The 21562-nt window shown below is 38.7% G+C and overlaps 1 protein-coding gene and 2 pseudogenes across 1 annotated transcript; 1 reads left to right on the forward strand and 2 right to left on the reverse strand.

Annotated features, from left to right (window-relative positions):
• Nucleotides 1-2188: 2188 nt before the first annotated feature.
• On the reverse strand, nucleotides 2189-3076 carry LOC149402017 (receptor protein kinase-like protein ZAR1; annotated as a pseudogene).
• A 3333-nt stretch (nucleotides 3077-6409) lies between these two features.
• On the forward strand, nucleotides 6410-7676 carry LOC149402018 (putative 3-hydroxyisobutyrate dehydrogenase-like 2, mitochondrial pseudogene; annotated as a pseudogene).
• Nucleotides 7677-8083: 407 nt separating this feature from the next.
• LOC149402019 (uncharacterized) lies at nucleotides 8084-10258 on the reverse strand. Its single transcript, XM_089609417.1, has 3 exons — nucleotides 10186-10258; nucleotides 8640-9216; nucleotides 8084-8549 (listed from the first exon to the last, which is right to left on the reverse strand). The coding sequence occupies exons 1-3, from the start codon at nucleotides 10256-10258 to the stop codon at nucleotides 8084-8086; spliced, it is 1116 nt and encodes a 371-aa protein (XP_089465543.1).
• Nucleotides 10259-21562: the final 11304 nt, after the last annotated feature.

Below are 21562 nucleotides of genomic sequence, written 5' to 3' on the forward strand. Positions count from 1 at the left end.
TTTTATGTTAGCATCTTGCGCTTTCTCGAGATCATCCATTCGCAATGTTTTAGAACTTAATTATGAACTTAAGAAAGTTGCAAAGTTTTACTATCGTGTCTTGAACGGGCTTTGACACAAAATGACAAATACCCAGCCAACAACCTTTGTAAGATACGTGAAGTCAGACGTCAACCATGTCAACTTGTCATCAACAATGACATCGTTTCTAGGTATGAGCGAATGAATCAAAGAGACTAAAGATATGACGGTGAGGTCTAGAACAACTTCAGGATTTAGATCTATTTCCATTGTAACCATCATTTGTTACCTTGACATGTTTGTCGTAACGGCATCGTAAGCAATGCATCTAGTCAAGATCTGTCATAGTCTTGCATATTTTATATGTACAGAATGTTCCCACTAAGTGAACATACACTTGTGAACCGCATATGTGATTTATGATCTAGGTACTTAAACATAAATTAATCACCGATCAATTTAAGTGTTCCACCAGGCTTGAATGTTTCATATTGTGATATAAATATTCAAACTAGTTATTGCAGAAGACTAAGGGTATGGATGAATGTTATGTTACTTTAATTTTATGAAATCAACTCTATTTTTATTCATATGATAAAAAATGTATGCTTCTTTTATTAATTTTATAAACAATGATTACATAAGATTCATGTAAGCCATAGACCCTAAGGCTATGTTTAGTTGGAGGGAATTAGGCCCATTCCAATGGATTCCAAAAAAAAAAAAATTATTTAGTTTTTTTTTTATATAACTTGGAATCAGGATTCTACACACTGATTATTACATCAATTTCATTCCATCACATAATAGAAACAATGAGCATTCCATTATCAATTTTTCCAAAATTATCCCTAACTATTAAAAAAAAAACATTTTTCTTTATGCTTGTTCTGAACTTGACCGTCATAAACTTTCGAGCTAAAAAAAAAAATCAGATCTAAAGTCACGGAGAGTGTGCGGGGAGAGTGCCGGTAAATTACAATTACCGCTATCAGATTCAAAGAAGTCGGAGCAAGAAAATTTGTGGATCTTGTCGTCGCCGAAACCATCGGTCTGAACAAGGATTCCATGGTTTAAACTATCAGTTCGCCAATTTTTTTTTTTTTTTTTTTAACAAGATAAGCTAAGATGGTACAGCTGAGGGTGGTTAAATTTGCAAATTTGACTTTCTATTCTATTCACCTGAAAAGTTTAAACCAAACAATGAAATGTCATTTCTATTCCATTCTATTGCTATTGCCATTACTATTGCTACTCTCATTCTAGTTTCACTTTTGAACCAAATATACCCTAACAGTTGAAGATGACTTTAGTACAAGTATCATATTGTTAATGAAAGGTTTATGAAAAGATCTACGGGGCCATTGGATTTGTACTCTTGTCTTAGGCGGCGCAAAAAAATCGGTAAAACCGTAAATCGGACCGAATCGTTGGTTTTTAGACCGTTGGTCCGGTTTTAAACGGTTTAAAATTTCACCGGTCCGGTCCGGTCCGATTTAAACTTTTAAACGGTCCGGTCCGGTCCGGTCTAAAAAGTCTAAAACCGCGGTTTAGACCAAACCTCCGGTTTAGTATAAAATTAAAAAAAAAAATTAATAAAAAATATGTCTAAAACGGTACGATCTAAGACGGTCCGGTCCAAAACGGTCTAAAAGAAACATGAAACATGAAAGTAGAAGGCTAATTTTTCCCAACAAGTATATCTTTTTAGCCTTCTACTATTTGTTGTATTCGATATTAAACATGAAACGACATGTTTTAACAAAGACTGAAAGTAATTATCTCCAGACATGTTTGTCTATCAGAAATGTTTAGCTTAATAATTCAATCACACCAAATCCATGTATAAGAAGCAGATGAACTTATTAAGAAAACATTCTCATGTAGAGAAAAATGCAAATATGCTAGACGTATATAGAATTTTTATAGTACAAAATGAACCTACGTTTGTAATTTAAGGGGAGACCTTGAAATTGCTAGAATTGGAATGCAATTTCGTGAATGGTCAGGAAAAATAAGTTGTATATCCATAATAGCTAGCTATACTTTGATTAAAGAAAAAAAAGGGGAAGAAAAATATTTGGAATAACAATTATTTGCCTACCAAAAAAATCATGCTTCACTATGATCGATTCCACGTCTCTGAGACGACAAATTCCTGATGTCATTAGCCGATCCTCTCGAGATTCTCCGACACTGTTTTCATCCGAGGTCGGATCTCGGGGTCGGCCTCCAGTGACGGAGCCAGAAATGCCAACCAGGGGGGGCTAATTTGAAAAAAAAAATTCAGGGGGGGCTTGATTGTAAAAATTTTATAAAAATTGGGCCAAAAGTATAAATTTTCAAGTAATTTTTTTGAAAAATGGGCAAAAAGTGCAAAGTATAAATGGGCCAAAAGTATAAATCGGGGTCGGCCTCGGTACAAGCCAATGCCACATGAAAAACCGCAATCACCTCTTTTTTGGCATGTAATTCTTGAAGCAAGATAGGGTCAACCATGTCCGATAGCGGAGTTTCCTCCTCGAACCCTTTCCTCACCGACCTCACTAGGTCGGGAATCTCCAACGAGTTCGACGAGGTGGGCGAAAGCTCGGGAGACTTGCCCGTGAGCAACTCGAGCAAAACGACCCCAAAAGAATACACGTCCCACTTTTGGCCCGGCCTAGCTCCGGGGGCACGGGACTCGGGCGCTTTGTAATTGTTGGATTTCTCGGGCTGGGCCGATTGGAGGTAGGGCAAGGCACCACCGATGAATCCCCCGGAGGAGGGATTGTTGCCGGTGATGCTGATGAGTCTGTTTAGGCCGAAATCGGAGATGTGTGGCTCGAACTCGTTGTCGAGGAGTATGTTCGAGGGCTTGATGTCTCCATGGGCTACATTCGTGGAGATAGGCCAATCCTCTCGCCGTTCCCTTGGCGATTCTTAGCCTCGTGGACCATGAGAGGATGTTTGTTGGTTGGCCAGTTTTTCCTGTGGATTTACCAATATCAAGTGTTAAAACAAATATATATATATATATATATATATATATATATATATCATCGAAACTTTTCATGATTTTAGATCGAACTTTGTGGCTAGTAGCTTAATTCTAGAAAATTTAAATGACAATACCTGAATGGAGGTTGACTAGAAAATTGTTTTTTCAGTTATATATATGAATTCATTAGGTATATAGCCATATTTACACTTTGAGATAGCTATTTAGCCAACGTTTGAAAATATTCATTAATTACATAAATATATTCATTAATTACATAAATATGACAATATATTAATTGAAAATAGAGTACATAAATTAAAATATTACATTTCGTAATAAAATAAAATAAACACACTACAACATAAGTAAATGCATTATATTAATAAAAATAAATAAAACACACCACAAGATATTAATTCATAGATAAGATAAGGAAATCCAATCCAAATGTGATAGTTGAGATAAAGAAATCTAATCCAAAGAACGAGATTCGTTTGTCTACTTCATACTTTTTCTATAAATACAAGCTATTTCATAACATTCACTTCCATTCAGAGATACAAGCCTTTTCATAACATTCACTTCCATTATGAAATACAAGCTTGTCTCAAAAAATTCACTTCCATTCCAAACACTTGCCTTCCATCCTAAAAATGGAAGGTCGAGGTTCTGGTTATTCTAGTTCAGAAGATATATCCCTTTATATGGCCTACTTAGAAATTTCACAAGACCCTATATCCGGTAGGTTTAATAATGCCGAATGTTTATGGGGTCGCATCCAAGAAAATTTTTGTGAATCTATGGAGTATCGTACCCCTGACTCTCTTAGATGCCGAATGCATATTATAATTGTTGTGCTGAAAAAAAATTGAAAAATTGTGTGAGACAAGTCTGGGAATTTCCTCTTTTTCAATTAATTTAGATGACGACACATCTGGTGGTTCGCAACTCAACCAACTGGGGTGAAAAAGGTAAAACTTAAGAGAAAATTGCACCAAGAGACTTCAGCTAGTGAAAAATTACAAAGAGAACGCGATGACGAACTAAAAGAGTTATTGAAACAGAGCAACCATCAAAAGCAAACACAATTAGAAGCTCAGCAGCAACAGTTGGAAATTGCACGTCGTCTCTTGGAAATGAAAACGGAAGACATGGAGCCCAGAAAGAAAGATATGGAGATCAAAATCATGATACAAGACCCAAATACTATTTCTGATCCACGCCGACGTGCTTATATTATTCAAGAACAAGCACGTGTTACACATAAAATATGTGAGAAACAACTACAACAATCTGATACTTCTAATTCCACGAATGTGTTTGGGATAATATTGGAGATTCTGGAAGTGATTTTCCGAACTATTAGACTTTCATATAAGTCTAAGTAGTTTGTTTTTATTTATTGTGTCTTTGAGTTTATATTTGTGTCTTGATCTCTTTTTTTTTTTTTTTTTTTTTTTTTTTTTTTTTTGTTTGTTGTCTATGTAGTATTGTGACTTAAGTTTTTTAATTATGTCATTTTTAAATGTCTTGATGTTTTTTTAATTGTCTATGTAAAATATTGTGATTTCCATTGTAGTAATTTTAATTTCTTTTTTCAAGTTCGATTTGTTTTTTGATTAATATTTTTTATAATACACATAATTTACAAATAGATACATAATACATATAAAGTATTAAATTATAGTTATAAATTAAATTTTGGGCTACTAATATAATTTTTTATAGTTTTTGGGCAAATATAGAGATGGAATAGTGCATCTCTATATTTAGAGATACACTATTCAATTCATCTCTAAATATGAAGAATAGAGATATGTTTGAAGATGTATTGCAACGTCATCTCTATCTCTATCTTCAATTTAGAGATGCATTGTAGTTGCTCTTAGTGTGTGCTCAAATACAATATTTTGACTATAAAAGAAAAGAGTTTTCTAAGTAACTAGGTCACCTAAAACGTTTGGTTTGGGATCTAGCCTATGTTTGGAGATTTTTAGGGAAATAGCCAAACGTAATAGGTGGCAAAATATTTTTTACTTTTTTGTCATCAATAATTAAGGCAGTTTTTTAATTAGCATATTTTTTTTCCTTTTTTTGTGCGTTAATAGTTCCTAATACGTAGGAGGCAGTTATCAGATTTTGAACCTAGTATCCACGTGCTATAGTGCCCATATCACCAACTTGTGTCAAAATCTCTCACGTGGGAAAGCGAATCTCAACTCTCAAGATCTCTTATTTTTTTCCCATGACCAATTTTTGTCAAATTTAATGACAGCGCGCACATTCCTCCAGCGTCTCGAACCCGCCCCACCGCCCGCGGATCTTCGAGACCGCCAAGAAATCGCCGGAGTGAACGTTTTTAGGGTCCACGATCGCGGCCCAAGGCTTTGGCCTCTTCACGAAATTCGCTCCCATGTGGTTCTTCAAGAACGCCAGATTCGCGTTCTGACCCCAACCCGTGTTCGAGAACAGAGGCAACACGTCGACCAGAGAGAGCAACATCCCGAGCATCCCCGACGGCATCAGAAACACCGAAGAGTTGGCGACGCGGAGGACGCGGGAGACGCGGGCGCGGCGGCGGTCGGCGTCGAGGAGGGCGAGGCGCTTCTTGTCGGCGGTGGCGCGCTTCTGGTGGATGGCGGTGCGCACGCGCTCCAGTACTTGGTCTCGCGGGCGGCCTTGCGCAGGAGCGTCTGGGACGACCGGCCCCCGACGGAGACGCGCCGCTGCCGGTGGGCCCGCAGCAGTGCCGTGCGGTTCTCCTCCGCCTGCCAGATGAGCGACTCCACCGCTACATCTCTCTTTCTCTCTCCTCGAAACCAGATCTGGGTTTTTTTTTCAACCCAGATCTCAGATCTGGTTTTATAAAAAATAGTACTGAGTGTGTTGTTTACAGATGATTTATTTACAGTTATTTCCATTTATTTCCATTCAAATTACTTAAATGAATGTGGAGAATGAGATAATTTCCAGTAATTTACGTTTATTATCCGTGTTGACAGGTTCCCAACAGTAACGTCCTATTGGTGAGCCGTTCTAGATTAGCGCGCCACGTATAACAATTTTGAAATTGTCTGTTATTTTATATTATTATTGCCTATTATTTGATATAATTATATTCATTATTTCCATTTGATTAAGTAAAAGGGCAAATTAGTCTATTAATTATTGACACATAAGTACGTTGGCTATTTCCCTAAAAGTTATGAAACATAGGCTAAAAACAAAATCTATAGTTTCAAAGTGACTATTTTGCTACAATGCCCAAAAGAAAATTTGGCCCAAAATGAATAAGTTGATTTCAAAACTGATTTTGAACTTTGATCTATAACACATTTTGAACTTCATTTGTGCTAATTCTTAATGATTATTTATTTAAAATTTATAAAAAAATCCTCTATTTGACAAATCTAAATTTTGATGACTTATTTACTTATAATAATAATAATTATTATTATATATATGTTTTCAAAACTTAACTTTTAAAGCTTAAAGGGACTTGGTTGCTCGAAAGTTTCTTTTTAAAACAAGTTACTCACTCCACTTAGTAAAAAAAAAAACTTAACCTTTGCAGTTGTAATGATTCCTCGTTACAATTTCCATTTGGGAGCACCGCGATCTGTTCCTCTCCGTGTGTGATGATGGCAAGGAATCCTTACCCAATCCCCATAAGTCCAGGCCAGACCCGAATCGGGTGGATCGGCATCGGCGTGATGGGCGGCGCCATGGCCTCCCGACTCCTCTCCGCCGGCTACTCCGTCACCGTCTTCGCCCGCGACCCATCCAAATCCCATCTCCTCCGATCCCAGGGAGCCATCGTCGCCGACTCCCTCCTCTCCCTCGCCGCCTCCTGCGACGTCGTCTTCACCATGCTCGGCCACCCACCAGATGTTCGACAGATTGTCTTAGAGAAACTCCTCTCCGCCCTCTCCCCGGGCTGCGTCGCCGTCGACTGCACCAGCAGCAGCCCCGCGCTGGCCCGGTAGATCTCCTCCGCCGCGCGCGCCCGCCCGCGGCTGCTGGTCCGTCGACGCTCCGGTCTCCGGCGGCGACGCCGGCGCCAGGGAGGGCAGGCTGGCCGTCCTCGCCGGAGGCGACGAGGGCGTGGTGACGTGGCTCGCCCCGGTGTTCGGCGTCCTCGGGCAGGCCTCGCGCGTCGGCGGGCCCGGCTGCGGGCAGAGCTGCAAGATCGCGAACCAGATCGCGGTGGGCGGCAGCCTGCTGGGGCTGAGCGAGGGGCTGGCGTTCGCGGGTCGGGTCGGGTCGGGCTGGACCGGAAGAGGTTCCTCGGCGCCGTTCGGGGCGGGGCGGCCGGGTCGGCGGTGATGGAGCTCTTCGGGGAGAGGATGGTGGATCGGGACTTTGGGCCGGGCGGGTTTGCGGAGTATATGGTCAAGGACTTGGGTATGGGAGTGGGTTTCGTCGGAGGCGGAGAAGGCGACGAGAGAGTCGTTGTATTGCCCGGTGCGGCCATTTGTAAGCAGTTGTTCTCGGCTATGGTGGCCAATGGGGACGGCAAGCTTGGGACTCACGGTCTCATCACCGTTATTGACAGACTTAATGGGAATTCAGACTGATGTTTTTGTTTTTCTTTTTAGAATTTGGCATGACTAGAGATTCATTTCTTATGTGGTTGTGTGATAAATGAATGAATGCTGCATATGTTTTGCCAGTTTTTTTCTTGCAGCAGCCACCCTCCTGCAACTGAAAGTTGGACTGAATTCGAAGTCGATACTATAAATTGATGTTGCGAACCAAAGAATTTCGAAGTCAATACTATAAAATATCCATCTACATTTCCATCAACCGCCATTACTACTGTAAAATAGAATCACCGGTCAATGATGGGTACCGACTTTAATCTTGAGGTCTACTAAGAAAATATTTTGATGCTGTGTTCTAACATAAAAAACAAGTGATTCTGTTGTACTATCCTTGCATTGTTTATCTTACATACCTAGAGTCAGGGCCGGCCCGAACTCATCCGGGGCCCTAAGGTGAATAAACATTTTGGGGCCTTTTGATAACAATAAAAAATTAAATATGAGACAAAAAAATTATAATCAAGTTTTTCATTCATCAAAACATAACATGTCTAACACTTTTAGATGCAAAAGTACTAATCAAATTCGTATAATCAAGTTTCTCGACCATATCTTTTTCAGTAGACAGAGTAGCTAAACCGCTCAATCTTTCTTGCGACATAATTGAACGAAGATAAGACTTGATCAATTTTAACTTGGAGAAGCTTCTTTCTGCATGGGCAAACGTGACCGGTAAAGTTAGCATAATTCTGTAAGCGATCCACGCATTTGGATAAATGCAATCCAAGTCCTTTATGTTTATATCTTCCGGGACACTACGGCTCAACATTTCCAGTTCCTTGAAGAGATCATTCTTGTCTAAATCTGAAATCTCATTATGCTCCATCGATGATGCAAGATTGTCGCAAAAACTCTTTAAAGTGTGTTTATCGGCGACCTTTAATTTCTTCAAATCAAATAAAAGCCCGAGCTGTTTTTCAAAATCCTGAAACTGTACAAACCTATTGATAAAGATAATTATGACAATTAATTATGAACAAAAATATTTGTTGATATAGTAAGTATTGAATAATAATATTAAATAATCTAACCTGCTATGGAATGACGATATAGCTTGATCAACAATGTAGAAAAAATAGTTAATTTTGAAGGACTCTTCCTCGGATTGTGAGAGCGCGTCACTAGCGTTGTCATCAAATTGTCTTTTCCTTTGTGCTCTTCGTTTTTCAATGAACACGGGCTCTATATCCATCTCAATTGCTATCGTTGTAGCTTGCAATTTAGCTTGATCATATCCAATTTCCCTGTATTGTTTCAAAAAGCCAAGTAGACTTTCTAATTCTTTGATGGCAACATCCATTTTCATATCTTTAGTTTGGAGAAATTTGCTCACGTTGTTAACAACAAATAACAGATCATGCCAAATAATTAATGCCAACAAGAACTCATAATTCTGGATATTGTATACGGCTAAAGTCTCAGCATCACTTTTTGTCTTGGCATCTTCATTACTATTTGCCAAAAACATTAAAGCTTCTTTTATCTGCGGTGCTTGGTATCTTACTGCTTTAACGCTATCAATGCGACTTTCCCAACGTGTTTCCGACAATGGCTTGACAGTGAGACCTTTCACATGATCATTAAAGACTTTCCATCTCTTCGTAGAAGCTGAGAATAATGTGTATATTCGTTGTATGACACCGAAAAATGACACAGCTTTGGGACAATAATTAGCCATATCACAAAGCATAAGATTTAGAGAATGACAAACACAAGGTGAATAAAATGCTCTAGGATTCTTTTCAAGCATTCTACTTTGTACACCTTTATTTTTTCCTTTCATGTTAGCACCGTTATCATATCCCTGCCCTCTTATGTCATCAACATTAAGATGAAGAGCCTCCAAAACATGAAGAAGTTCATTAAAGAGTCCAAGTCCTGAAGTGTCATCTACCTTTATGAACTCTATAAAAAATTCTTCAACCACAATTGGATTTTTGGAAATATTCACACACCTCACTACTAGAGACATTTTTTCTTCATTGCTAATATCCGGCGTACAATCAAGTATAACCGAAAAATATTTTGCTTCTTTGATTGTAGAAATAATTGAGAGTTTCACCTCGTTTGCCATCAATTGAATCAATTCATTTTGAATTTTGTGACTCAAATAATGATAATTAATTTCATTTTTCGAGATACGGCGAACATGTTCTTGCATCGTGGGATCAAACTCTGCAAGCAATTCTATCATCTGTAGAAAAAGCCCATTCCTCTCTTCATATATTTTTTCATTATCCCCGCGAAATGCCAAATCATTTCTCCCAAGCCTTTTTAAAACATCAAGTATCCTTTGTAGAACCTGTTTCCAATGTTCTTTTTCTTTGTTGATATGTTCTTGTAAACTCGAATCAATGGTTGACACTTGTTTAAGCCTTTTTTTTTTCCAAATCCACCCAATTAGCCATAGCGTCAACGTGTAACTTACTTTTCTCGTGGCTATAAAGTCGTGCAGAATTATTATGCAAATCATTTATACCTCCATCACCTAAGAGGCCTACATTATGACGATTCGTTGCAAATAACTTACAGCAAAAGCAAAAAACTTTATCGACTGAAGTTGAATACACCAACCACCTTCTGTCTTGTCTCTCTCCATTCGGTAAAACTCGCCAATAATGACTTGAAGAGAAACTTCTATCAGACTCATCTTTAGGAAATCTCATATCAATGTTTCTTTTAGGACCTTTTTCAACAAGAAAATCGATAAGACTTTGATTTATTTGCTTCCAATTCGCCGGATCATCCTCGTTAAAACAAATGGAACCTATTTCATTATCGTGTTCTTTTTCTTTATCCTTCTCATTCGGGGTCTCATTCTCGTTCTTGTTCTCGTTCTCGTTCTCATTCTCGTTTTGACTAGTTTATTCGTTCTCGTTCTAGTTTTGACTAGTTTGTTCGTTCTCAATCCCGACTTCAGCTCTTGTTTCATCCGTAACCATATCTTTTTTAAAATACTTATCGAGAGAACCAATTTGACTCTTATGTAAAACTTCTTTTTTCTCTTTTTCTTTTCTTTTTTCTGCACCCTACTTGTATCTTCTAATGGATCTCTTTAAATTAACTGGTGAAAACAATTAAAAATAAGTTAATAAATATATAAAATGCAAAAAAAAGTATAATGAAATACAAATTCTAATTTCTGTATACTCACTTGACGAATGAGATTAAAGCAAATTCTAATTGCTTGATATGTACACTGAAACTCAAATTCCAGTTCTAATTGTCCTGTGTATACTCAAACTCAAATCCAAGCAGCCAAGCTCACACGCGAATTCTAATTGTCCTGTGTACTCAAACTCAAATCCAAGCAGCCAGGTCAAGCTCATATCCATTCAAATCCCTAATTTTCACATATATCCAAACCAGAGAGAAGGATCAGCCAGGGCTCAATATTTCAAATCCATACATACATAAAAGCATACGTTTTTACATACATAAAAATAGTTATCATCTATACTTTTTTGCAGACTGATAATATGAGAAAGTTAATTATATGCAGTATTATATTGTTACTTTTGATTTATCATCTATATATTTTGATTTACAATTTTCAGTTGCAGAAGGATCACTGGATCAGCCAAGCTCATAACTATTTTCTTTAAACCATTCTCAATATTTCAAATCCCTAATTTTCAAGTAAAAATTTGGGTAGAATTTTCTAATTCCTCACCTTGATTTAGCAGGGCTCGGTCGGACTTGACACGGCACGGAGGAGATGGCGCGGAGGAGAGGCTTGTTTGGGTGGCGCGGAGGCGGAGATGCTCGTTCGTTTGGGTCGCGCGGAGATGGCGCGTTTTGCGTTCGTCTGGGTCGCGCGGAGGCGGAGGAGATGGCGCGGAGGAGAGGGTCGTTTGGGTCGCGCGGAGGCGGAGGATACGGCGCGGAGGAGAGGGTCATTTGGGTCGTGCGGAGATGGCGCGTTCGGCGTTCGTCTGGGTCGTGTGGAGGTGGAAGAGATGGCGCGGAGGAGAGGGTCGTTTAGGTCGCGCGGAGGCGGAGGAGACGGCGCGGAGGAGAGGCTTGTCTTGGGTCGCGCGCAGTGAAAGACTAGTTCTGTCGTTCGTTTGGGTCGCGCGGAGGCGGAGAGCAGATTAAATACATAATTTTTGTTTTGGGCCCATCCAAATATGGAGCCCTAGGCCTGGGCCTAGCCAGCCTTAGCCCAAGGCCGACACTGCCTAGAGTGGTAAATTTTGATGGTAAAATTAGTCCATGCAAACTACATTGAACCGAAATTGGAATACTAAGTAAGAGTAATGAGAGAAGCAACCCATAACATTTATAAACTTGTTCATTATCTTTTTCATGGAGAATTGACATGCCTCCACAAAATAAAGGTTTGTTAAAGAATGAATCATTATCTTGAGCTGAATCTCAATGACTTAGATCGGATGCCAACTAAGCTTGTTATGATACCACGTAAAAGTATCATAGATTTCCATCTCAAAACGAATTGGTAATGGGATGAGCAACTCGCGACTTTTACAAGTCTCGTTAGCTTCTATTCTAGAGACTCCTAACATTAGTCAACTAATTTGATAATTTCTATGAAACCAACACCAACTATATGTACCAACTATTTCAAAGAAATCAGATTTAAATAGTTTATGTAATCAAATTTATCTAACTCTATTACATCTTTCTTGGGACATAGATACTCTCAAATAATACGTTAATATATTCATTCATATTATTGTGAAAACAAAGATAACCGGAGTCGTGAACGTTATCCTACAAGAAAATAATTATTTTTTAAAAAATTGTTTTTTAAAAAATTGATTGTTACCATTGACATACTATCATCTTTTTGGAAAACATATCTTTAGTCTTTTTAATTTTAAAAAATAAATATTAGCCATCTATATTAGAATATTCATCATAGCATAAGAATATTCGAAAGGTTAAATAAACTTTTTTTTCCTTAGTATATCTTGAAACCAATAACTTTAATATCATAAAAGTTAAAAAAATATTTTTTGAATACTTTATATTGTTCAAATCTTGTTATAAAGTAAAGATCGCAATTGATACCAAATATAGAGAAACTACTCGTTCTAAATATACTCTGAGAGAAAATTATGATATCATTTAAAAAATATTTTCATCAATCTATTTGTTATATGGTGGAAAACCACCCCTCATAATTACAAACGGCGACAACAGAATACAAGGAAATGAATCATTCATGACCACCACAGAGTCAATCTCCGACAAAGACTGTGTGAGACCTCGTGAACGTCATGCGGACTACGGGCAGGACCTATCCCAAAAGGTGTTGGAATCGATCTAGGGTTTGAGAAAATAATTAACGCTTCGATAAGCGGCGGAATTTTAAAAATTTTCTTTTACAAGTAAAACAGTTTTTACTAACCTAGACAAGTGCAAGTACATGTAATTAAAAACCAATATGAGCTAGAAGTTTACTAACCTTTCTTGAAGCTTGAACTTTGAAGAAGCTTGTGGAAAGTTTGCAACGCTCGTCTCCCCTCGCAGCACGTCTCTCTTTCTTTCCTCGGCACCTCGAGCAACCACGAAAGTTTCTATCACTAAATCACTCGAGAGAAAAAGAATTAGTGAGTGGGCACTTTTAAACACTACGACTTAAGAACGAGTCTTGAAGTCGCAGAGCTAAACTCTAGGTCAAATGAGGACCTAGGTGCCAAAACAAAATCGAAAATAAACTAGAGAGAGAGAGAGAGGAGTTCGGCCAAAGTTCTAGAGAGAGAGTCTCTCAAATCTCTTAAACTTGGATGAATGAAATGTGAGGAATGAGGCTCCTATTTATAGGAGGAGGATTACCTTCAAAAGGTAGTTTCCTCTTTTCCTATTGCCTTGCACGTCCAACATGCCTCATGAAGGCTTAGGATTTGTTTCCTCATTTGATTTCCTCTTAGTTGGCCGAAAATGCACTTTCCTTCTTAAGGAAATTTGTTTCCTCTTTTTCTTTTGGCAAGTATCTTCATACATCAATGCACAAAATAAACTCTCTTTCCCACTATGGCATGAACGAAATTCAGCCTTATTTTCCTTGGGTTGGACGAAATTTGAGCTTCTAGAAGGAGCTTCTAGATGTTTCTTCATTTGTTCATGACAACATAAGAAAAGCCCATTAAGAATTTTCAAGTAAAATTCTATGAAATGAAATTAATCCTCAAGGCCCAATAAACTATTAATGGCTGAGTGTTTTAAGTTTCATTTGTCATCAAATGACCTTGTCAAAAAAATTTATTGACATTCATTTCGTCCTATGTCCAAAAGGACAAAAATACCCTTTTGACAATTTTCGTAAAACTGTCTCGTTCTTGTTTTGACTTAGCTTTCAGTTTAACTATTCCTACTCGATGTGATTCGTGACAGTGACCTCATGGACCCAAATGAACAAAGCTTGAGCTAAACACTTGGACTCAAAAGTTCACAAACCTTTTCCAAGTTTAGCTTAATGCCAACTGACTCCACTAAAGAGTTGACACTGAAAATCTCTCGGTTCAAATGAATTTATTTTCTACTCAAGAATTCAACCTAATTATGATGAGCGGATCCACTGAATATTATCTATGTTTACCCTTCATGAATGTCATCAGCTAGTCGGGATTTACTAAATTACCATTTTACCCTTCTAGCTGTTATTTCCTCAACTCCTTTGTCGCTTGTGAATAAGTTAGAAACAATGTATTGACGAGGAGCTAACAAGTCACATTGTTTCATCCAAAAGAGTCAGGACTCAATTTGGACACTGGCCAGTTCATTTATTCACACTCCAAGGAACAAAGCATGAGGTGACATACATTGCATTTCAGCAATCTTGTACATGAATTCCATATCTATGAGAACTTCACAAAGTTACTCATGACATATTCACAACTTAGTACTTCACCAATAGGCCTTGTTTGGAATCACATAGTGAGTCCGAACTTTGACTTTCTCAAATGAGAATACTAAGGTGTGAAATGGCATGTCTCATTTCAGGATTAAGGTAAGCATGATGCAATTCATACATAGTGACTTCGAGACATAAGAGGTTAAATGGTTTGTTCTTATATTGTCTCTAGAAGTGCACTGGTCAATTCAGTACCTTCGGAAGATACCTAGAAGAACTATAGAGTCCCCAACTCTCAATGCCTCATAACCAGACATCATAGATTCTTCTAACAATCATACTGAGGTCAATAGTCCTTTGACCCTAAGATTGCGAATATATCGTTTTAAGCAAACTACGAAGAGTTTGTTCATGCAAATCTACATTTGTCTCTTCGTAAGTTGTTAAGTTTGTTTATGGACTAAAAGACTAAGGTTTTATCATAAAGCTTCAAACAAAGAAGAATGAATGAACGTTTCAACTTTATTAATAATGAATAAGCAATTACAAGCAAGAGTCTTCGTAAGACTATATGACATCAAATGTACATAAATAGATACTACTACTCTTCTTGTGGGCACCATTGACAACAAACTCCCACTTGACTCAAAGAAGATGTGAGTAGTCCTACATGCCTAATCCCTCACGATGTTGGTCGAAGACCTTGTTCGCTAGGGCCTTGGTGAATGGATCTGCCAGAGATCTACTTCACCTCCACGTCTCCGCGCTGCGCGATCTCTCAAATCAAATGGTATTTCCTCTCTATATGCTTAGAGCGCTTATGGCTTCGAGGTTCCTTTTAGTTAGCGACAGCCCCACTATTATCACAATAAAGGGTCATGGGCTCGTCGACGTTTGGAACAACTTCCAAATACTTAAGGAATTTTCTAAGCCATACAGCCTCTTTGGATGCTTCACAAGCAGCCACATATTCTGCTTCCATTGTGGAGTCAGCAATGCAAGATTCCTTAATACTTCTCCACACAACAGCTCCACCATTAAGGATGAACACAGATCCTGAAGTGGATTTCCTGGAATCCTTATCCGCTTGAAAATCGGAGTCGGTATATCCCGTGATAGTCAGGTCAGTACCTGAGTATGTAAGCATCAAGTTGCTACTTCTTCGAAGATACTTAAGAACATGCTTAACAGCAATCCAGTGCTCGGGTCCAGGGTTGGATTGGAAACGACTAACTACGCCAACGGCGAAACAGATGTCAGGTCTAGTGCAATGCATAGCATATATGAGGCTTCCTACGGCAGAGGCGTAAGGAATCTTCCTCATGTCTTCAATCTCTTGTGCAGTCTTGGGAGACTGGTCCTTAGAGAGTGAAACTCCATGCCTAAAGGGTGTTTGACCCCTCTTGCAGTCTTGCATCGAGAAGTGATCCATCACCTTATCAATATAAGATGCTTGAGAGAGCGACAGGGTCCGGTTTTTCCTATCTCGAAATATTTGGATCCCCAGAATGTACGCGGCTTCTCCTAGATCCTTCATATCGAATTGCTTTGCTAGCCAGACCTTAACCTCAGATAACTTACCCACGTTATTACCAATGAGAAGTATATCATCGACATATAGTACCAGAAACACAACTTTACCTTCGTGTATTAACTTGTAAACACAAGGCTCGTCTATTGACTGCTCAAAGCCAAAGCTCTTTACAGTTTCATCGAATCTATTATTCCATGACCTAGATGCTTGCTTTAGTCCATAAATGGATTTAAGAAACTCACAAACCTTGGTCTCTTGATCTTTATCCACGAAACCGTCTGGTTGAGCCATGTAAATGCGCTCGTCAAGATTGCCATTCAGAAAGGCTGTCTTGACATCCATTTGCCGGATCTCATAGTCGAGAGCTGCAGCTATGGATAGGAGTATGCGGATGGATTTAAGCATCGCGACTGGCGAGAAGGTTTCTTCATAGTCAATCCCTTCTTGTTGGGTATAACCCTTCGCCACAAGTCGTGCTTTGAACGTCTCAACGTTCCCATCAGGACCCCTGTTCTTCTTGTATATCCACTTACACCCTACGGGTTTAATCCCTTCAGGAAGGTCTACAAGTTTCCAGACTTTGTTGACATACATCGAGTGCATTTCAACTTTCATGGCGTCAAGCCAAAGGTTTGATTCAGAACAAGCCATCGCTTGGCTATAGGAAACATGGTCATCCATGTCGGAGACGGCTACAAGAGAGTCTCCATAAGACATGTACCTGTCAGGCTGTTGAACAGCCCTCCCACTACGTCGAAGTACTACTTGACGAGATTCTGATGAGTTAGGTTGTGTTTCAGTTGGGGTAAGAACAGTTCTTACAGATGAGGTAGAAGCTTCCTCACCCAACTTTTCTTCAAGCACAATTTTGCTTCTAGGTTTTGCATCTTTCATAAAGTCCTCCTCGAGGAAACGAGCATTCGTGCTAACGAAAGTCTTATCGTCCTCGGGACTATAGAAAGTAAAACCTTTGGTTTCCTTCGGATATCCTACAAACAGGCACAATTCTGACCTACTAGCCAACTTGCTAGTCTTTTGCCTCAGCACGTGTGCAGGGCAACCCCAAATTCGGATGCGGCCAAGATTCACTTTACGGCCAGTCCATCGTTCATAAGGAGTACCAGGAACCGTTTTAGACGGAACTTGGTTCAGAACGTAAGCGGCTGTTTCGAGGGCATATCCCCAAAAGGAAAGCGGGAGTGATGAGTAACTCATCATTGATCTAACCATCTCCATAAGAGTTCGGTTTCTTTTCTCTGACACTCCGTTTTGTTGAGGTGTGCCAGGTGCGGTAAGCTGAGAAGTGATACCTTCTTCTTTAAGAAAGTCATCAAACTCTCCAGACATATACTCACCACCTCGATCGGATCGAAGGGTTTTGATCACTTTGCCAGTTTGCTTTTCCACTAAAGCCCTAAAGACCTTAAATACGTTAAAGGTCTCGGATTTGTGTTTGAGCAAATAGACAAACCCATATCTTGAGTAATCATCAGTGAAGGTAACGAAGTATTCGTATCCTCCACGTGCCTGTTGGTTGAGCGGACCACATACATCAGAATGTATTAGTTCCAGCAACTCAGTGGCTCTTCGACCCTTATCGGAGAAAGGTCGCTTAGTCATTTTTCCTTCTATGCAGGATTCACAAGTAGGTAGTGAACCTATTGCAGAGGCTTGGAGTGGACCATCCCTCACAAGTCTCTTAATCCTATCTAGACTGATATGACCAAGTCTCAAGTGCCATAGGTATGTTGATTTTGTTAGATCGGAGGATTCAGAAAGTTTGATCCTCTTTGGCTCCCTAATTAGATCGTTATCTATTTCGGTGTCTAAAAGAGAAGGTTGAGTGGGATAGATGTAGAAAAGAGCATTCTTCATACATGCATCAGTGACAAAAGAATTAGAAGGAAACGAAATACGAATTCCATTCTTAATGAACTTTAAACAATAATCTTGTTCACGAAGACGAGCAACGGATATTAAGTTCTTCCCAAAGGTAGGAACAAAATAAACATTATTCAAGTTTAAAGCCGGTCTTCAAAAGACAGCGTCACGGATCCCACAGCCTTTGCAGACACCAGGCTCCCATCACCCCATTTGAAACAGAACTCGCCTTCCTCTAAGCTTTTGGTTTTCTTGAAACCATTCAAGGAACAACAAATATGGTTAGTAGCAGCGGAGTCAAGAATCCACGTTGATACATTATCAGCTACTAAGCATGCTTCGGTAACTAGTACAATACTATGTTCCTTTGCTTTGAGATAGGCGGGACAGTTCTCTTTATCGGCCTTGTGAGATCTCTTCTTAGTTCCAGAGGCGGAGGCCTTTTTGCTCAGTAGCATGTGCTTCTCCTTGATTCCTCTTTCTCTTAGTGAGACCTACAGCAGTGTGAAGTTCCTCCATAAGCTTGGTAACAGTGTACTCTAGCTTGTTAATGGAGTAGTTCATCATGGAGGTATCAAGAGATGCGGGGAGAGTTTCTAAGATCACATCTATGACATTCTTCCCATCAATCTCAGATCCTAGGATTTCCATTTTATATAGAAAACTAATTATCAGTATCATAAAGTCTCTAACATGAGTCCTAGCCTTCATATGACAGTTCATAAACTGTCGGACTGCTTGTTGCCTTGTTTGACGCCTTTGCCCTCCAAACATCTCAAGGAGATTGTAGAGCATGTCGGCGGCAGTCTCGATGTCACGATGTTGCTTTTTCAGCATATTGTTCATAGTTGCTAAGATATAGCACCTCACAATCTCATCGGATCGAAGCCAGGCCGCTAAGGCGTCATTGTCCTCTTGAGTTGAATCATCATTCGTCAGAGGAGGACATGGGTGGTGAGTACCCATTTGTGCTTGTTAACGGTAGGTATTATCTCGAGGTTACGTTTCGAGTCTATGTAGTTTTCGTTTTCGAGTTTGTTCGAGGAAAGAATGAAAGAGAGAGAGTTGGGAGACATATTGCCTATAAAAGTTGAAACAAGTCTATGATTAGTCTTTGGTTTAGGATTTAAGTTTGTTTAAGACTTTATAAAATCCAAAGGTGTTATAAACCAAACGATAATTTACTCGTTCGAGGGAAGGCCGCAAAAAATCTCCATTTATAAGTAAATGACACATCATTAATGCTTAGCCAAGATGTCAATACATCAACATTGACTAGCCACCTTGTAAATTGGTTTGATCACTCACATCCTTTCGTAGGGCCTCGAGGGAGGATTACTAGGGATTGAGTCTAAGTGTGTAACCAACCACTTAGTCCAAAAGATTGACTTTGAAAAACAATCCGCCGAGGGGAGGTCTTGTCTCATTGTCTCACTTTCGGATTTAGCTCATTGAGCAATGATCAGTGCAAAGCGCCCTTGAGTACTCTCATTTAAGAGAAGGCCACGAGGGTGACTCTTAGTCTGGCGACACTTGCACTTTTCATTAGTGTTGGAGATCGTGGGTTACAAACAACAAGTATAACCCTCCCACTTAGTTTTTGGAGTTGGTTCATCGACTCTTATAAGTTCGGAAACAGATTTCCTAGTTAGAGAGCGACAGAGCGGACAACTAGAAGAGAATCCTAGATCGACATGTTCAGAGCAGTATTAGTGCATAAAGGCACAAGGTACATACTTGATCTTTTCCTATTTTCTATTTTGGGAAAGTGCGTGAGGGAAGTATGAACTTCAACCCACTCGAACACTTGAAAGTTTGAGATTACACATCTTTTTATTTTTCGGCTTGTCTACAAGGAGACCTCCCACTCAAATTTTCAAGAGCATATAGATTTTGAACATATGTGATATAGATATAGTTTTGAAAACATTTTGAAAATTTATTTGATTTGGATGACAAAATATTTTCAAGTTTGAAAGTGAAAACGGTTTTTCAAAATTCAAACTAGTTTTGTAAAGATTCAATTTCAATTAAACTTTCAAAAAACAAAACATTTTAATCTTACACATCATGTTTATAATCATATGAAAAACATTTTTGCTCAAGAAAATTTTCTCATTTGAGTTCTATAACTCATGGTAGTGGGGTTTGAAAATCCGGATTTCTAAAAAAACTAGAGTTTCAGACAGCCGCGCACCTCGGAGTAAAATCGCCATATCTGGCGGCTCCGATGTCCTTTTCAGCCGAAACCGGTGGCATTAGACAGAGGACAGACAGAGCTTTAATTTAATTCAAGAATCATCAAATTTCGATTTCTGAGGAGAGAGTTCTTCCACTTTTAATGCGGGTTTACTCCAGCTCGAAGAAAAAGAAATAAATTAAAGCTTGGTCCTACTTAGGTGCGAAAAAGAATCAAGTGTAACGGAACGTTTTAAGATGTTGTTTAAAGCTTTTATTTGTGTTTTATTAGCAGGGTAATAACATAGAATAAAAGAAGTAACAACAAGCATAAAACGAATACGGTAAATAAAAGAAACTAGAAAGACAAAGTAACTAGTCACAAAATTTACCGAAATTTCTCAAACCTTTAAAACACGTTTTTCAATATAAAAAATTAAAAACTTTTAGAACTGATTCTAATGTGTTTTAAAAACATCCCAAACTCATATAAAATCAACATGCTTTTTGATTTAAAGACAAGAGCATTAAATTAAAAAAAATCTAAGATTACAATTCTAACTTGTCACAAAATTAGTAAACTTTCGAAAACGATTTTCAAGCTCATAATTTTAAAAACATGTACATGCATCTCTTTGACCATAGCTCTGATACCATTTGTTGGAATCGATCTAGGGTTTGAGAAAATAATTAACGCTTCGATAAGCGGCGGAATTTTAAAAATTTTCTTTTACAAGTAAAACAGTTTTTACTAACCTAGACAAGTGCAAGTACATGTAATTAAAAACCAATATGAGCTAGAAGTTTACTAACCTTTCTTGAAGCTTGAACTTTGAAGAAGCTTGTGGAAAGTTTGCAACGCTCGTCTCCCCTCGCAGCACGTCTCTCTTTCTTTCCTCGGCACCTCGAGCAACCACGAAAGTTTCTATCACTAAATCACTCGAGAGAAAAGGAATTAGTGAGTGGGCACTTTTAAACACTACGACTTAAGAACGAGTCTTGAAGTCGCAGAGCTAAACTCTAGGTCAAATGAGGACCTAGGTGCCAAAACAAAATCGAAAATAAACTAGAGAGAGAGAGAGGAGTTCGGCCAAAGTTCTAGAGAGAGAGTCTCTCAAATCTCTTAAACTTGGATGAATGAAATGTGATGAATGAGGCTCCTATTTATAGGAGGAGGATTACCTTCAAAAGGTAGTTTCCTCTTTTCCTATTGCCTTGCACGTCCAACATGCCTCATGAAGGCTTAGGATTTGTTTCCTCATTTGATTTCCTCTTAGTTGGCCGAAAATGCACTTTCCTTCTTAAGGAAATTTGTTTCCTCTTTTTCTTTTGGCAAGTATCTTCATACATCAATGCACAAAATAAACTCTCTTTCCCACTATGGCATGAACGAAATTCAGCCTTATTTTCCTTGGGTTGGACGAAATTTGAGCTTCTAGATGTTTCTTCATTTGTTCATGACAACATAAGAAAAGCCCATTAAGAATTTTCAAGTAAAATTCTATGAAATGAAATTAATCCTCAAGGCCCAATAAACTATT

Source organism: Urtica dioica, chromosome 3, assembly GCF_054948205.1.
Source record: "Urtica dioica subsp. dioica isolate 48M chromosome 3, U.dioica_male_clone48M_v1_H2, whole genome shotgun sequence".
NCBI classification, from domain to species: domain Eukaryota; kingdom Viridiplantae; phylum Streptophyta; class Magnoliopsida; order Rosales; family Urticaceae; genus Urtica; species Urtica dioica.